General features: G+C 41.5%; 2 protein-coding genes across 2 annotated transcripts in view; both read right to left on the bottom strand.

Annotated features, from left to right (window-relative positions):
- Positions 1-17,666, bottom strand: part of LOC127449811 (meiosis inhibitor protein 1) — a 71,102-nt gene that overhangs the window by 10,380 nt on the left and 43,056 nt on the right. The gene's annotated exons all lie outside the window — the stretch shown is intronic.
- On the bottom strand, positions 12,555-16,409 carry LOC127449850 (uncharacterized). The gene is made up of 4 exons (XM_051713443.1): positions 16,311-16,409; positions 16,148-16,223; positions 14,008-14,631; positions 12,555-13,844 (listed from the first exon to the last, which is right to left on the bottom strand). The coding sequence occupies exons 2-4, from the start codon at positions 16,170-16,172 to the stop codon at positions 12,892-12,894; spliced, it is 1,602 nt and encodes a 533-aa protein (XP_051569403.1). The 5' UTR covers positions 16,173-16,223; positions 16,311-16,409; the 3' UTR covers positions 12,555-12,891.

The following is a 17,666-nucleotide window of genomic DNA, read 5'->3' as shown; positions in this document are numbered from 1 at the left end:
TCCACGGGTCGCGAGGACAGGCCTCTTCCCGCTTGCGCTTCCCAATCCATCGCAGTGGTTGATCCGGACCGTCCGACTCGGCTACGCAATTCAGTTCGCCAGGCGCCCACCCAGGTTCAACGGTATTCACTTCACCTTCATCAAGGGCGAAAACACTGTTACCCTGCGCGCGGAAATCGCTACCCTCCTACGGAAGGGCGCGATAGAACCTGTCCCTCCAGCCGAGATGAAGAAAGGGTTTTACAGCCCCTACTTCATCGTACCAAAGAAAGGCGGTGGGTTGCGGCCAATCTTGGACCTGCGAGTACTGAACCGGGCTTTACACAGACTCCCGTTCAAGATGCTGACGCAAAGACACATTTTAGCGAGCGTCCGGCATCAAGATTGGTTCGCGGCGGTAGACCTGAAGGACGCGTACTTTCACGTCTCGATCTTTCCTCGACACAAACACAGTACAAAGTCCTCCCTTTCGGCCTGTCCCTGTCTCCTCGCGTCTTTGCGAAGATCGCAGAGGCTGCCCTTGCCCCGTTAAGGGAGGTGGGCATCTGCATTCTCAACTATCTCGACGACTGGCTAATCTTAGCTCATTCTCGAGACGTGTTATGCGCACACAGGGACCTGGTGCTCTTGCACCTCAGCCGACTAGGGCTTCGGGTCAACTGGGAAAAGAGCAAGCTCCCCCTGTTTCAGAGCATCTCTTTTCTCGGTTTGGAGTTGGACTCAGTCTCCCTGACGGCGCGCCTTATGAACGAGCGTGCCCAGTCGGTGCTGACCTGTTTGAAGGCGTTCAAACAGAAAACAGCGGTTCCACTGAAACTTTTTCAGAGGCTCCTGGGGCATATGGCATCCTCGGCGGTGGCCACCCCGCTCGGGTTGATGCATATGAGGCCGCTTCAGCACTGGCTCCAGACTCGAGTCCCGAGATGGGCATGGCACCACGGGACACACCGCGTGGCCATTACATCGGTCTGTCAGCCCTTGGACCGACCTCTCGTTTCTACGAGCAGGTGTTCCCCTAGAACTGGTCTCCAGGCGCGTCGTGGTCACGACAGACACCTCCAAAACGGGCTGGGGCGCTGTTTGCAACGGGCACGCAGCCTCCGGCCTCTGGACGGGTCCGCGGCTGCGTTGGCACATCAACTGCCTCGAGTTACTGGCAATTCTGCTCGCCCTGCGGAGGTTCCGGCCTCTGGCACCCGTGCCCAGACCTCTGGAATCTCCATGTCTGGTCCCTGGACGGGACGCGGAAGACCTAGGTGGCCTACCACCCGCGGTGGTAGACATGATCACTCAGGCTACGGCCCCCTCTACGAGGCGCCTGTGTGCCTTGAAGTGGCATCTGTTCGCTAAGTGGTGTTCTTCTCGACACGGAAACCCCCAGAGATGCGCAGTCGGATCAGTGCTTTCCTTCCTGCAGGAGAGGTTGGAAGGGAGGCTGTCCCCTTCCGCCTTGAAGGTGTACGTTGCTGCCATAGCAGCACACCACGACACAGTTGACGGTAAGTCCTTAGGGAAGCACGACCTGATCATCAGGTTCCTAAGAGGTGCTAGGAGGCTAAATCCCTCCAGACCGCCCCTCGTTCCCTCATGGGATCTCTCCGTAGTTCTTCAGGGCCTACAGAGAGCCCCCTTTGAGCCTTTGCAGTCAGTCGAGCTTAAGGCACTCTCCCTGAAGACTGCCCTCCTGACTGCGCTCACTTCCATCAAGAGGGTAGGTGACCTGCAAGCGTTCTCTGTCAGCGAAACGTGCCTGGAGTTCGGTCCGGGCTATTCTCACGTGATCCTGAGACCCTGACCAGGCTATGTGCCCAAGGTTCCCACCACTCCTTTTAGGGACCAGGTGGTGAACCTGCAAGCGCTGCCCCAGGAGGAGGCAGACCCAGCCCTGGCGTTGCTGTGTCCGGTGCACGCTTTGCGCATCTATTTGGATCGCACGCAGAGCTTTAGACTCTCTGAGCAGCTCTTTGTCTGCTTTGGTGCACAGCGGAAAGGAAGCGCTGTCTATATCTCGCCCAAGACATGCCGCCCCCGGTAGGGCTACGAGCCCATTCTACCCGTGGTGTAGCGGCTTCTTGGGCCCTGGCCAGAGGTGCCTCTCTAACAGACATTTGCAGAGCAGCGGGCTGGGCAACACCCAACACCTTTGCAAGGTTCTACAACCTCCGGGTGGAACCGGTTTCGTCCCAGGTAGTGGCACGCAACCTAAGCGGATAAGCCCGGGATAGCCGGCCGGGTGTATCGCTTGCACATAGCGTCTTCCACCTCCTTTTGAGCTGAAGATGTGCACTGTTAATTCCCAGTAGTGTTCACAAAAGTTGTTCCCTGGTTGACTTCCTCCGAGCCTTGTGGCAGTCGAGTTTTCGGAGAGACTCACTGCCGGCCCAGTACACGCGCTAACTAAGAGCCTGGTTCTGGGGTAGGTGCTCCGCATGTGGCGGTTCCCTGTAAGGCTAACCCCATGCGATCTATATCTTCCGCTAATTCGTTTCCCTGCTGGCAAACTGCATCTTCCTTGGGCAGAGTCCCTCTGCCCCAGTCTCCATGTTGTAGTAACTCCTCCCCCATTGGGCAGGATCTACCTTGAAGGTTCTCCACATGGTTGGACAGACCATGTGACGTATTTTTCCACTTAAATATCCCCCCCCTCTGGGGTGAGGTGTGGTCTCCGCGGTGTCTTCCCCTTGGGAGGGACACCCCCCGACTAGGCCTGGCGGCCCAGTCGGATAATCCCCCTTCTTTTTTTAGGGAGTGGAAAAAGAGAAGGGGAAAAGAGGCCACGACTGGGTTAAGCCCGTCTCTATCTTTGGGTAGTCGACTTGTCCCCAAAAAGGGCCGTTCGACACTCATAACTGTGTTGGGGGAGGTTACGTATCGACCTGGTGTGCTGGCTATGAGGCACACAGCAAGTCTGCCCACCACACACCGCCAGTTCACACAACACAGTTCAGCCTTGTGGCGTTTTGTATAGGGACCCCTAGTGTCACTACATCGACACCAATGTCGAGTGAGTGACAGATATGGAACATCATGGTTACTGGTGTAACCTCCATTCCCTGATGGAGGGAACGAGACGTTGGTCCCTCCTGCCACAACGCTGAACTACCCGCTGAAATGGCCAGACCTTATATCGGCTCCTCAGCATAAAACCTGAATGAGTGGTTGCATATCAGCTCCTTTTATACCCGTATGTCCGGGGGAGTGGCATGCAAATACCACTCGCCAATTTTCATTGGCCTTTTATCAAAGACCAGAGGTGTCTCGGGCTCCCAAGAGTGACCCCTAGTGTCACTACATCGACACCAACGTCTCGTTCCCTCCATCAGGGAACGGAGGTTACACCAGTAACCATGACGTTTTAAACACAGGCCGTTAACACTTAATTAGTTTAATAATTTAATGACTTGCACTTTACATAAGTAATATTGTCATTATATTCATGATGTTAGTCAGAGGGGAACTGGCCCCCACAGTGAGTCTGGTTTCTCTCAAGGTTATTTTTCTCCATTAATCAACATCTTATGGAGTTTTGTGTTCCTTGCCACAGTCGCCTTCAGCTTGCTCACTGGAGTTATAAATACAATTATTATTTAATTACTTATTTTTAAACACAATTCACAATCATATTTAATCAAACTACACAATGATGACTCTAAGACTTTATAGATATTACAGTTTCATTTTCTGTTAATGCATGATCTTCTGTAAAGCTGCTTTGAAACGATGTGTGTTGTGAAAAGTGCTACACAAATAAAAATGACGACTTAATGAACTAATGTAGTGATAAATGTTTTAGCTATGGTTATCAACAACAGAGTCATTATGGTGTTATGAGCGTTGCCATAGAAACAAATGAATTCCGAGGTTCCAGGACACGAACAGGTCCGAATCTAGAATCTTTGAGTTGCCATCTTGTAATTACAGTAATCCCGACTCGACATGAGTGCAGTATGAGAACAGTCTCTTTCGGACATGTCCAAATTGCTGAGAACCGATGAGTGAGCTGGTGATACTTTGAGCATGTGTGAACCGAGGATTTGAACGAGGGGGCAAAATGTTAATTTGTTAAAACTGGAATACTCATACAACTAGTAATATTAAACAACATTTTTTATTAAACATGCAAACATCTTTCAATTGAGAGATATAAATGAATTTTAGTATTGAGTATTGTGCATGCAGATAATATTTTAAGTTGTTATGAGCTGGATCATGGTTTCTATAACAATGGTCAGTTGATTAAGACCAGTTTATTCAATTTATATGCTTTAGACACGTAGAACATATCCATGTTTGTACATCAGTGTCTGTACTGGGTGCTTTAGCTGCAAAACTTTAATGTATGAAACTTATCAAAGATGTAATTAATATTTGTCAGTTGTATTTAACATTCAGTATCACTAAACGAAACACTGATGACAATAAACACCCTTATTACTATCATATAAGGGCCAAATGAATAACATAAATATGATTCTATGTACTTGAAATGCAGATTTACATCCTCATACTTACAGTAATTACTTTTCAAGCAATTTAACAAACTGCCTTACTGTACATGTCTCTAAATGCATGTTAACAACTGCCTTTTAATATTAACATTTCAAGAAGAAACCTTTAGATTTAAAGGATTTCATTCAGCTAATCACCATAGCCATTTGGGGTGTTTAAACTACAGCTTTGTAAAAGAATTCAGAGGACAAGCAAGAATACTGTACAAAATTACTCTCTGCTATTCAGTCTGGTGCATCACATTGTTCACTGGGCCACTCATTTGACTGGTCTGCACCACATTATTCAGTTAGGTAGCACAGTTTTGGTCTGCATAGGAGTGCTTGGCTCCCATGACCATTTCCAGAACATTTTCCAGAACAGTGGTACTGAGGACGCCAATCAGATTTATCTTAGCTTCACCTATGAAACACATAATTTCCCCAAACATTTTTAAATCTTTATAACAAATTCCCTTTTGAAAAAATATTTTTAGTGTCCCATCAACACACTCTAACGGCTAAAATTTCTTCAGTTGGCTAAATCGTATGAAATTGTACAAATTCGTACAATTTCGTAACATCGACTCTCTATAGAACTCAACAAAAACATTATTCCATTATACACAACATACTCTTTAAGCTTCAAATCATCCTTTAACACTATAATCTATGTTTAGGTTTAGATATGGGGTTTGGGTAAGGGCATATTATTAATAAACATGTCAACAGCGTCTCACACACAGAACTTGAGTTTACTTTCGCATTTTACATCTGGTGCTTTGCACATCTTCAAATGTTCATTTGTATGAATTTTTACAATTTGAAGATGTGCAAAGCCCAAATCGTATGAATCTGTACAACTTCCCATGCGATCGGGTTTTGTTCCATTGGCTGAACATTAGTATGAGAACAGGATGGCAATTAGGTGGCAATTATTTAAAGGGGTCATGTGATTTTCCATGATCTTTTGATATATAAGAGCTGATTGTACAATAAAAACATGTGAAAAAGTCCTCCTCAATACGTCAAAAGCATCTATTGAAACCAAGCTGCAAAAGCACCTCGTTCTCTACTTTGCGTAACAAGTTCAACCTCTACAAACGTGTCTGGTTTGGCTCCATTCCTCTGCTGCCGCTGGCTGAGAGAACTGCGTCTCGTCCGGTGTGTACACAAATATGGAAGATGTGAGATGTCACGGCTATGAAGACCAGTGTCTCTGGTTTGGCCTCTGGTGAAGCATCCCAAAGCAGGAAAGAGTGGCTAAAGTTGAACAGTTCCTGATCGTGTCAGTGCAGCATACAGTAGCATACAGTATGTGTGTGCAGTCCTTTACCATGGATCATGTTTTGGCTCATATCAGCGTGGATTGCTTGTGAACCAGTCATAATATGTCTTAAAGTTTGCAAAGGAACTGTTATTGAAAGATGGAACAGTTAAAAACACTATTGGAACTGATCGCAAAAACTGTGAGTACCCAGTTTCATTCATGAATGTTTGATATTTATGTTTTTTTGTGCTGCTGGAGAGTTTGATTCAGACGCATTGTGTTGGATGTGCATTTTGTGTAATCCTGAGATGACATGGTGGTATCTGACATGATGAAGTTTATCAATAAGCTATTGAGTTTGATGAATAATGAACTTTCTCACAGAGTTCCACACACTGCCTGTTTTGCAAGTCTTATGGCCTCCCCACGGCTGATTCCTTTACGCTCTGCTTCCTTTATGACATTCTCTTTCTCTTCAGCGGTGACAATTACCTTCTTCAGAAGTTTGGCTACAGCTGTTATGCACACTTCAGAGAAAAAGGATTCCTCAGCTTCATGTCGTGACTCCTTTGCTAAACGCCAGTATATCCTCTGCCATTCTGTTTCATTGTGATTGACCTCTTTGTGCTCCTGTTGGTAGTTTTTGACATTCTCCTCCAAATTATGTTTCTGAACCTCCTGGATGTACTCCTCTGTTCCCCTAAACACATCATTTGTGAAGTGTCCTCTGTTTTCTGCCACCATCACCTCTATTTTGCCAAGGAGATCTGTAAACTGAGTTGTTGTTCAAAGCAAAGAATCGGTTTCCACAACTCTCTACAAGTTTTTGAAGGTCTTGATCAGCTTTCTGTAAAAACTCTTCAATGGTTTTATTTTTCTTCTCTAACTGATCCTTGTGAGTAAAGAGGATTATTGTGTATTGTTCTAAATGTTCTCCAAACATTTCTTTGAGCTGCTTCACTGTATTTTTCTCCTCCTCAGTGAATCGTCCGACACTAATCAAGATAAGAAAAGCGAGCGGTCCAGGAGAAGAATGTGTTATGCATTTCAAAATTTCTTTTATAACCTCCTCTTCACTGAGTTTGTTATCAAAAAGTCCAGGTGTGTCGATCACGGAGATCTCTTTACTGATCCTCACATTGGTTTCCTAGCTGTAATGTTTCGTCAGAGAGTTTCAGATGGCAGACGATTCAAACACATTTCTGCCGAGGATTGTGTTTCCTGTGGCACTTTTTCAGACTCCGGTTTTCCCCAGTAACACCAGTCTGATCTGGTTCTTCCTTTCTGGAATCGGATACTCAAGTGCAACTTCTTCGGCTGGACTGTCTCCTGAAACTATAGTAGAGAGTTAATCACTGACCACATACAGTATATGAACCGTTAACTCTGAACTGTTCTGTTTTTTATGATCAGTGTGACATTTTTGCAGATGAGTGACTTGAGCATGATAAAATATTAGTGCCTTTAACTTAGGGAACAATTGACCACTCCAGAAATGCTCTGGATTAAATTATCTCTGGATTAAATGGTATTGTTGTATCCCTAAAATGAATAATGACCAAAAAACACTTACAACAAATATCAATCCCTTTACTGTCACTCCTTTTCATTTGTGGCGTGTGAAATTTCCCACCATTTTCTTCCACCATTCTCTCAATCTTCTGCAGTAATTCTGTGACCTGATCTTCATCTTTACACTTGTTATTGAAACAGTGAAATCTTCCTCCACATTCTGTAACCAGCTGCTGTAGATCTGCATGATCTTTGTCTTGTAGATATTCATCAATGGTCTCGTCCAGATCCTCCAGTTCATCTCCATGTGTGAACAGAACCATGATGTATTTCTGAACTTTAGAGCCAAATAAACTCTTAGGAAAATCCAAAATCTCTTCCTCATTTACCACATCATCCTCTAAAGACAAAACCAGCAGTACTGCACTGAGACCTGCTGTACAGAGATCGAGGAGTTTCTCTTTCATATCATTAATCTTCTCTTTAGAGAGATCTGGATCCAGTAGATCTGGAGGATCAATCACATGCACCTGCTTTTGACCAATGTGTGTTATCTCCACACAAACTTCTGCTTCATGCTTCTTATTTCGTTTTTGGACTTTAAATTTGGACTTTCGTCCCAGTATTGTGTTCCCTGATGAGCTTTTCCCAGAACCCTTCCTGCCCATCAGAAGAATCTGCATCACAGAATCAGCTGGGCTGGAGCCTCTGGCTACCAACTCTGAAAGAGTCAGAAAACATTTGATATGAATATGCAATCTTACTTGAAATCAGCTCAAGTCAAGTGTCAGTTGAAATGTCATTCATCAATTTATTTTGTATGTTTTTGCCTTATCTGTATGTGTTGACTTAAGTTTCTGTTGCAAACACTGATGTTTCTTTTTTCTGTTGATGTATTGTTTGTATTTTGAACAAATATCGTTCTATATATATATTTTTTGGCCTTTCCATGTGGTCATCTTGAAGTATTGATGATATCCCTGATTCATACCAAACCGGAAAATGTGGCTGTCTCTCCAACTGTATTTCTGACATATAAACATGTATGACTCAAAACTGTCTTTACTGTAATAACGCAAACATGGTTACTGGCACCCATCATCAGCTGACCAAGCTTATGACTCATGTGATCACATTAACTGGTTTCACTTCCCTGGTTCCCTTTTCATCCCTTTTTCATGAATCTTGTTTGTAACACTTATTATCTGTAATATATATATATATATTATTGTGGAATGAGCAAAACAGAAAGACATGTGCAAGAATGGTTGCATATTAATTCACAAATAATATACAGCAGTCTGTAAAAATGTCCTTTAAATTCGTCAGCTCAGCATGAAATCTTTCGAGATGTGTGCATTATACATTTACACTGACATCAGTTAGTTCCACAGACATACACCAAACATCACAGAGAAATAATTAACTCATTTGATAAAAATGTTTGTTTAAATTTAGAATTCACTTTAAATTCAAGTCTGTGTGAAGAAAAGCTTTCTTACCAAGAGGGGGTGAAGTACCCTCTGCCATCTTCACTGTCTCTGAGTGCTTTTGGTAAAACAATCAATACAGTATTAAAATAAATAATATATAAGAAAATAAAAGAAAAAAAAAATCTAGATTTTTGCATAAAACATGTCAATACAGGGAATGTAAACTTACAGAGAGAAGAGCAGCTGTTCTGAACATGTGCTTTTCTTTCACTTTTAGTTCTGGTTGATAAGTTCCTCCACATCAGGATTTAATGTCACCCTCAAATGGAGTCGCAAACGTCACAATTATGAGTTCTGAACACATGAATGATGAAGCAAAGTGGGAAACTCAGAATTCTACATGATACCCAAGTAGTGACTTTAGAAGAGTCGTGTTACGATGGATGATTGATTTAGCAAAATTATATTAATTTCAGTGCTTTATTTCAATAGCATTACATTAGTTGATGATAAGATATGTCATATATAATGAACTGAAGTTAGTGATTCACCCTGCACGGTTTGTTTTATGCAAATGAACTGATAATTTGTTAAATACCCCTATCATGCATTATTAAGGAGCTTCTCAGGTGCACTTAAAGGCAGCATTTTTTGTAACCTTCATCTGTAACTTTCTTTACATCAGCATTTATCAGGTAACTGGATGAAAGTATTTGTTTTATCTTAGTGCTGCATTGTCTTACTGTTGTTGTCCTTTGTCAGGCGTATCATGATAAACTAGAGTAACCCACATGCCACACCCAAAAAATAAACTCTGTGGTGGGCCAAATGAGACACTAACATTACCCTTTACTCCAGAGAGGCTTTTATTGAAGTAGAATTCAATATGAAACTATGGAGAAACTGGGTTTATCCTTACATTGTGTCTACACTGCAAGTAAATATCAAGGTGCAATGCACTGCATGTCTTTTTGACATATTGTGGGGGTCGCATGCATTGTAGTTTGTGTATCAAGTGCAGGCAAGAGAGTTGACTGATCAGTGATGCAGAGAAAGTCATTCCAAGGATAGTGCACATGCTTACCTGTGGAAGCTGATGTATTCTGAGAGGCAAGACTGAAGAACATTCTGGAGCTTACTTTGTCCTAAGTGTTGTTGTGCTACTGCTGCAAGGGTGGATCAAGCTCACCTTCAGGGTGTGAGAGTACAGCTTATATACAGCTCATCCTGTGAAGCAGTACATCATCCACCAGAGAATGTATGGCCGAGGAGATAGTTTTTGGTTGATGGTAGATGATGAGTGAATGATGACATCACTAAGATAGACAATGACGTATCTCTGATGGAATTGAAGAATAATGGTGGCTTCTGCCTTGTGGAGGGCAAGCGATATAGCACCTTGACTTTCTGAAGGCAGTCTTTTCCTTACCACTGAGTGTCTGGAGAACTGACAAGAGCATCTATCGAAGCCTCACTAAGTTCTGGACGTTGGTTGCAGAATCAGGATTCTGGATTCAGGACCGTAGGACTGGACCAGGGGCTCCTGAACCCCTAACCTTCCTGCAAATCTCTGGAACCCAGTAGTGAGGCTCCAGATGAGGTCAGGAGATAATATGCTTTAAAATGAGTCCACCTTGGGGTTTTAAAAAAAAAAAAATCATGTAGTGTATGTAGTGAATGAGCAGAATAGGCAAAAACATTGGCATTGATTGATACTCAAAAAATCCTTTATATCCTCTTGTACAGTATATTGCATTTTCATTTATTTTGTACAGTGAAAATACTAAAATGCTTTTAACATTTCACAAAACCCAGCTCTGCATTAGGCTCATTGGTCAGGGCTGATCGATCTACCCTGACCTCACAAGTCAGATGTCCAACTTTGAGCGGCGTTCCAGTCATTATTTTCAAGTAGGAGGTGGGAGAATTATGAGTTGCGAGTTGTCTGGAACCAACAGTGTAATGAGACTTCTGCAATTATTATGGTGTAAGTAACTGAAATAAGCCACAAATGTCAGGGCAGAGCTGCACAATTAATCTAAAAAAAATAATCAAGATTACAATTACAGCTGCCACAATTAACTAATCGACAAAAGTGTTGATCACATCATTCACTACAAGTGTACTCCTGTAGCGTCAACATTTTCTACTCACACCACATTTTTTGGTCAGTTGTGTGCATGAATGCAACAGGAAATCAGAGGTGTTTAAATGAGTCTGTTAGCATATCAGAAACAACAACATAGTATTCTAGTATTGTTGCATTGCTTACTTCCTGTGTATAATTTATTCAAGATTTCAATTATACTTTTTCATGCAATAAAGCAATTAAAGAACACAATTCTCAGATTATTTTGGATGTGTTTCCCACATAATGAATATAGCATATAGTTGTCCATGTTTTTTTTGTTTTTTTTTTACTGTAAAATCTATTAATCGAAATGAATAAATTGCAATTACAATATCAAGGGAAATAATCGACATCTAGGATTTTTGTCATAATCGTGTGGCCCTATGTCAGGGTATGTCAAAACATCCAAAAAATGCCTCAGACTCCAGAGGGTTAACCCTTCACATTCCATAATATTCCCTCAATACCATAATCTCCAGTCTGATATATATATATATATATATTAGTATATACCATATATTCACAGTATAGTGATAGCTGATGATTTTTCATGCACTGTAAACGTGTTGTGTGTGCCACGCCCAATCGGTGCCGGTGCGTAAATCAAGTCTTAAACAACAGTGCCCACATTAATTTTGTATAATTGGAATTAGGTATATCCAGAACAAAATAAGTTCTTCAGGAACAAACATATTCAGAAATGTTATTTATAAGTTTCTCAGCTCAATGAGAACATTTACATTTATGCATTTGGCAGACAGCTTTTATCCAAAGTGACTTACAGTGCACTTATTACAGGGACAATCCCCCCGGAGCAACCTGGAGTTAAGTGCCTTGCTCAAGGACACAATGGTGGTGGCTGTGGGGATCGAACCAGCAACCTTCTGATTACCAGTTATGTGCTTTAGCCCACTACACCATCATCACTCCAGAACATGATTTTAGATCGTTGTAAAAAGCATGAATGAGTGTTCTGTATTTCCATCAACTTCAGCCGTCTATAACATCAAGTGGACCCAACTAGCCAAATTTTTTGTAAATTAGTTGTTGTTTTTTTTTTATCCCCTTTTCTCCCAATTTTGGAATGCCCAATTCCCACTACTTAGTAGGTCCTCGTGGTGGTGCAGTTACTCACCTCAATCCGGGTGGCGGAGGACAAGTCTCAGTTGCCTCCGCTTCTGAGACCGTCAATCCGTGCATCTTATCACGTGACTCGTTGTGCACGACACCGCGGAGACTCACAGCATGTGGAGGCTCATGCTACTCTCCACGATCCACACACAACTTACCACACGCCCCATTGAGAGCAAGAACCACTAATCACGACCATGAGGAGGTTACCCCATGTGACTCTACCCTCCCTAGCAACCGGGCCAATTTGGTTGCTTAGGAGACCTGGCTGTTGTCACTCAGCACACCCTGGATTCAAACTCGTGGCTCCAGGGGTGATAGTCAGCGTCAGTACTCGCTGAGATACCCTGACCCCCAACTAGCCTAATTCTAAAAATCTTCATTTATAAACAGCATGTACTAGTTTACTGTACTCACCAGGAAGTGGATTAGGTGCCTCCAACATCTTCACTGTTTATGACTCCAGACAGACAACAAGCCAAATGAAATGCTTCTTGGGAAATAAACTCAATACAAAATGTTAGAAAACAGACAATAAATAACTATATAAAAAAACCTGAAGAAAAATATAACATCAATAAATTACACGGGAGCTTTAACGATTGTTTTATTGGCACATAATAATGTAACAGCACATTCTCATACACTAGATATATATTCATTTTCTGAAAGACTGGCTATAAGTGCCATCAGACCTTACATTTAAACAGCTATGAACATCAGTTATACACAACATTAGTCAAAAACCTACCCCACATCCACACTTTAAATTAACAGCTACACAAATATAAGCAAACTCTATGTAGATAAAGGACTGAACTTTGTGTGTTCATACCCAATATTAACACTGTGAGTGTATTGTGAAAAATGCAAGAATCTTTCATTTTAAATAAGGAGCTTGTAAATAAGTTTGTCACATCACTTTTGTCACTGAATTCTACACATTCTTTGTTTTTGTAGTGTCTTTATGGCTTCAGTTAAAGGTTTTACTGCCTCCACAAGACTTCCTCCAGGATCTGTCAATGTGTTCTCCAGACAGGAAGATATAACGATTATACTTATGTTTATAAAGATCAAACCCAGAGCTTCATGTCGTGACTCCTCTGCTAAACTGCAGTGCATCTTCTGCCATACTGTTGGATCAACTACTTTGTGCTCCTGTTTGTACTGCTTTACTTTCTCCTCCAACTTCTGCTTCTGAATCTCCTGAATAGACTTCTCTGTTCCTTCAAACATCTCATTGGTGAAGTGCGTCCCTCCATTTTCTGCCATCATCATCTCTATTTTCTCGAGGAGATCTTTGAACTGTGGGTAACTGGCAGAGTTGTTGTCCATACAGATGTATCTGTTTCCACAGCTATGCACGAGAGTTTGAAGATCTGGATCAGCTTTCTGTAGATATTTATCAATGGTTTTATTTTCCTTGTCTAACTGATCTTTATGAGTGAAGATGATCATTGTATACTTCTCCATCTGATCTCCAAATACTTCTTTCAGCTGCTTCACTGTATTTTTCTGCTCCTCAGTGAATCGTCCCACTTTAATCACGATAAGAAAAGCGTGCGGTCCAGGAGAGGAGTAGATCATACATTTCAAAATTTCTTTTATAACCTCGTCTTTGGGGAGTTTAGTATCATAAAGTCCAGGTGTGTCGATCACTGAGATCTCTTTACCGATCCTCACATTGGTTTCCAAACTGCACTGATTCGTCTGAGAGTTTGAGCTGGCGAAGGATTGAAACACGTTTCTGCCCAGGATTGTGTTTCCTGTTGAGCTTTTCCCAACACCAGTTTTCCCCAGTAACACCAGTCTGATCTGCTGTTTTCTTTCAGGAATCTGATGCTCATCTGAACTTTCATCTGCTGGACTTTCTTCTGAAACTACAGCAAAAAGAGAGCTCAAATCACTCAACATATCAATGTGCTGTGTATTTAAATACTTTTTTACATTACACAAATAATCTGGGTTCCCCCTTTTTAAGCTTAGTTTGACAGCATATTAGTGACTTTGTGGTATACATTCTTAAACTAATAAAAGACGTACAATTGACACCAGTGTTTCTGCTGCTTCTTCTTCGTGCCTTGATGAATTTCCCACCATTTTCTCCTTTCATTCTCTCAATCTTCTGCAGTAATTCTGTGACCTGATCTTCATCTTTACACTTGTTATTGAAACAGTGAAATCTTCCTCCACATTCTGTAACCAGCTGCTGTAGATCTGCATGATCTTTGTCTTGTAGATATTCATCAATGGTCTCGTCCAGATCCTCCAGTTCATCTCCATGTGTGAACAGAACCATGATGTATTTCTGAACACCAGGTCCTAATATATCTTCAATCAAATATAAAATCTCTTCCTCATTTTCCACTTTTTTCTCTAAAGGTACGACCAGCAGTACTGCACTGAGACCTGCTGAACAGAGAGTGAGGAGTTCCTCTTTCATATCATTAATCTTCTCTTTAGAGAGATCTGGATCCAGTAGATCTGGAGGATCAATCACATGCACCTGCTTTCCACTGATATGTGATATATCCTCACATACTGCATCTTGAGGCCTTTTAACTTGAAACTTTCTTTTTCCCAATATTGTGTTTCCTGACGACCTTTTCCCAGAACACTTCCTGCCCATCAGAAGAATCCGCATCATTGAATCATTACCAGACAACTCTAAAAGAGACAGAAAATATGGAATATGACATGTTGTGATGTTCATTGCTGGCCAAGTGCTAGACAGGAACATAATATCTCTGAAACAAACATGAAACAGAAAAACGGCAGCGATGACTATTGTATTTTTTATTTCGGTAAAAGGAGGTGCTTAACCTTCTGTTGACTGTCACAATCAGCAGATTAAACTAAAGGTTATATGAGCCGTTTAATTTTACATTCATTTTCTGAGGTTTGCCATTTTTACAACTCTGTTACCAAAATTTGGAACATGTCTTAAACCCAGATTTGTGTGAATTTGTTAGGGGTTCTGAGTTTAAAGCATACACACTAAAGTTGGGTGAAGGGTTATTCTGACTGTCAACTGCAATTGTATTTGATTAAAAATATTGTTACAGGGGTGCTGGGTATCTCAGCGAGTATTGACGCTGACTATCACACCTGGAGTCGTGAGTTCGAATCCAGGGTGTGCTGAGTGACTCCAGCCAGGTCTCCTAAGCAACCAAATTGGCCCGGTTGCTAGGGAGGGTAGAGTCACATGGGGTAACCTCCTCGTGGTCGTGATTAGCGGTTCTCACTCTCAATGGGGCGTGTGGTAAGTTGTGTGTGGATCGTGGAGAGTAGCATGAGTCTCCACATGCTGTGAGTCTCCGCGGTGTCATGCACAACGAGTCACGTGATAAGATGCACGGATTGACGGTCTCAGAAGCGGAGGCAACTGAGACTTGTCCTCCGCCACCCGGATTGAGGTGAGTAACCGCGCCACCACGAGGACCTACTAAGTAGTGGGAACTGGGCGTTCCAATTTGGGAGAAAAGGAGATTAAAAAAAAATAAAATAAAATAAAAATATTGTTACATATTGTTTTACCATGTATTGATTACAACACGTTGTCTTTATTATCATACTGTTCAATATTCTTGTTATTGTTCCAAAAATAAAAAATAAATCCCTTTTTTTCTCAAAAACTAATTTTAAGGTCACAAATAGGCCTATAATTAGTTCTCTTTGCTTGCATGATAACTTATATTTAATGTATTAATTTAGCAGACATTTAACCACATCAACATACAAATAAGAATAATCAAGCAGAATCAGTAAAATCATTGTTTCACATCTGCAAATGTGTAATGGCAATGTTATTTATTATATTTCTGTACAGACAGATGGTAATGTAATAATCTTTATGGCACCTCACCTGTATTTTCAAATACTGTGAGTTATATTAAGCAGGTTGTTCATTGTAATTTCATGTGTTTCAGTTCAGCCCATTGTTCAGTTTACACACAACACAACAAACTTGTGACACAACGCAGGAAAACTAATGCGACTGATATAATCAACAAAGCAATATAAACTGCAAGTTTACAGTCATTATACCATTCAACTTTTTACATTTCTATAGACATCTGAAGGTATTGAAGTTGTTTGCAAAAACATTCAGAATACTCAGATTAAAAACTACACAAACACCTCTGATAACACATTTAAGCACCAGTGGAAAGAGATTTCTTACCAGGCAGTGAAGGCCCCTCCGCCATCTTCAATTTATGTGACTGTAGACGGGTCACAACAAGCCAAATGAAACACTTCTTAGAAAACAAATACAGTACATTTCAATCAGACATTACAGAATCATGCTATTTACATAAACCATGTTAAATTCAGGAAAAACTCACAGAGAAAGAAGTGGCTACGCAGTTTGTCACGATATGCTTTCACTTTTAAGGCGTGATGAAATGCTCCTTCCTTCTGCAGTAACCTGTTATTCCAGTTAGCTGTGAGAGAAGTGGCATGTGCTTCCTTATGTCAGAATATACGCAATGAGGAAAATGAATGTTATCTGCAGTTTGTAGAGATCATGGTTAACTAAACGTTCTTTGAAAGCATCAAACAAAACCATTTTAAAAGCATCACGTTGAGCATGAACAGCATTGATTTTAAAACGATATACAATGCATTCGTTATTTATTTTTTTATTAAATTTGCAAAGATTTCAAACAAACTTCTTTCACGTTGTCATTATGGGGTATTGTTTGTAGAATTTTGAGGAAAATAATGAATTTAATCCATTTTGGAATAAGGCTGTAACATAACAAAATGTGGAAAAAGTGAAGCGCTGTGAATACTTTCCGGATGCACTGTAAATGTGTCCAATTCAAGGTGTTTTAAATGACATCAGGTCAACAGGTGTTGAGTTTATTAGAAAATACACTCACAGAGCTGCATTCACACTGATATCAGCTCAATCTGTAACTCTTAAAGAATATAACCATTATGATAATACTTATAAAATATAACCATAATACTTTTGTGTTTAGAAGAGTTTCTTTCTTGGCAGTGCAGTGATGAATCTGGAGGATTAGCTGTGATCTCAGATCATGAATACTCATCGGTATCTAAAACAAGAGACAGGTTTATATCCCAGTCTGTGCATCTATACACACACACACACACACTCTCACACATCAGATGTTACAGAATAAATGACTCAATGGAAAGCATAGTCATTAATAACCAACAAATCTCTTATAAAACAATAAAAGTGTACCCGAATGAATAATTTAGTTATATTGAACCTAAACATTAATTTCATGTATGGGAACTTTATCCATTTCTAAATGTATATCATAAAATTATTTAATTTTTGTTTAATACCTAAATAATCTGCCCCTGCAATGTTCAAAATATCTTCATCTGAAACACATCCCAACCCTGACCCCTCCCACTGTCCGGACTCCTCCCATTGGCCTGACACCTCCCCAGATTTACCTCCAAGAGACTCCTACCGCACTGAGCACTGACACACATCCCAACAACAGTTCGGACTCCTCCCACTGACCTGACACCTCCCCACTGTCTGGACTCCTCCCACTGACCTGACACCTCCCCACTGTCTGGACTCCTCCCACTGACCTGACACCTCCCCAGCTGTCTGCAACGTGACCTCCCACTGACGCTGACTACCTCAACCCACTGTCTGTTGCACTGGCCTCACCACTTCAGACCTGATCAAACCAAATCAACTCACTTTG

Source organism: Myxocyprinus asiaticus, chromosome 13, assembly GCF_019703515.2.
Source record: "Myxocyprinus asiaticus isolate MX2 ecotype Aquarium Trade chromosome 13, UBuf_Myxa_2, whole genome shotgun sequence".
NCBI classification, from domain to species: domain Eukaryota; kingdom Metazoa; phylum Chordata; class Actinopteri; order Cypriniformes; family Catostomidae; genus Myxocyprinus; species Myxocyprinus asiaticus.
The sequence above is the reverse complement of the archived record's forward strand: the minus strand, read 5'-3'. Positions and strand labels throughout refer to the sequence as shown.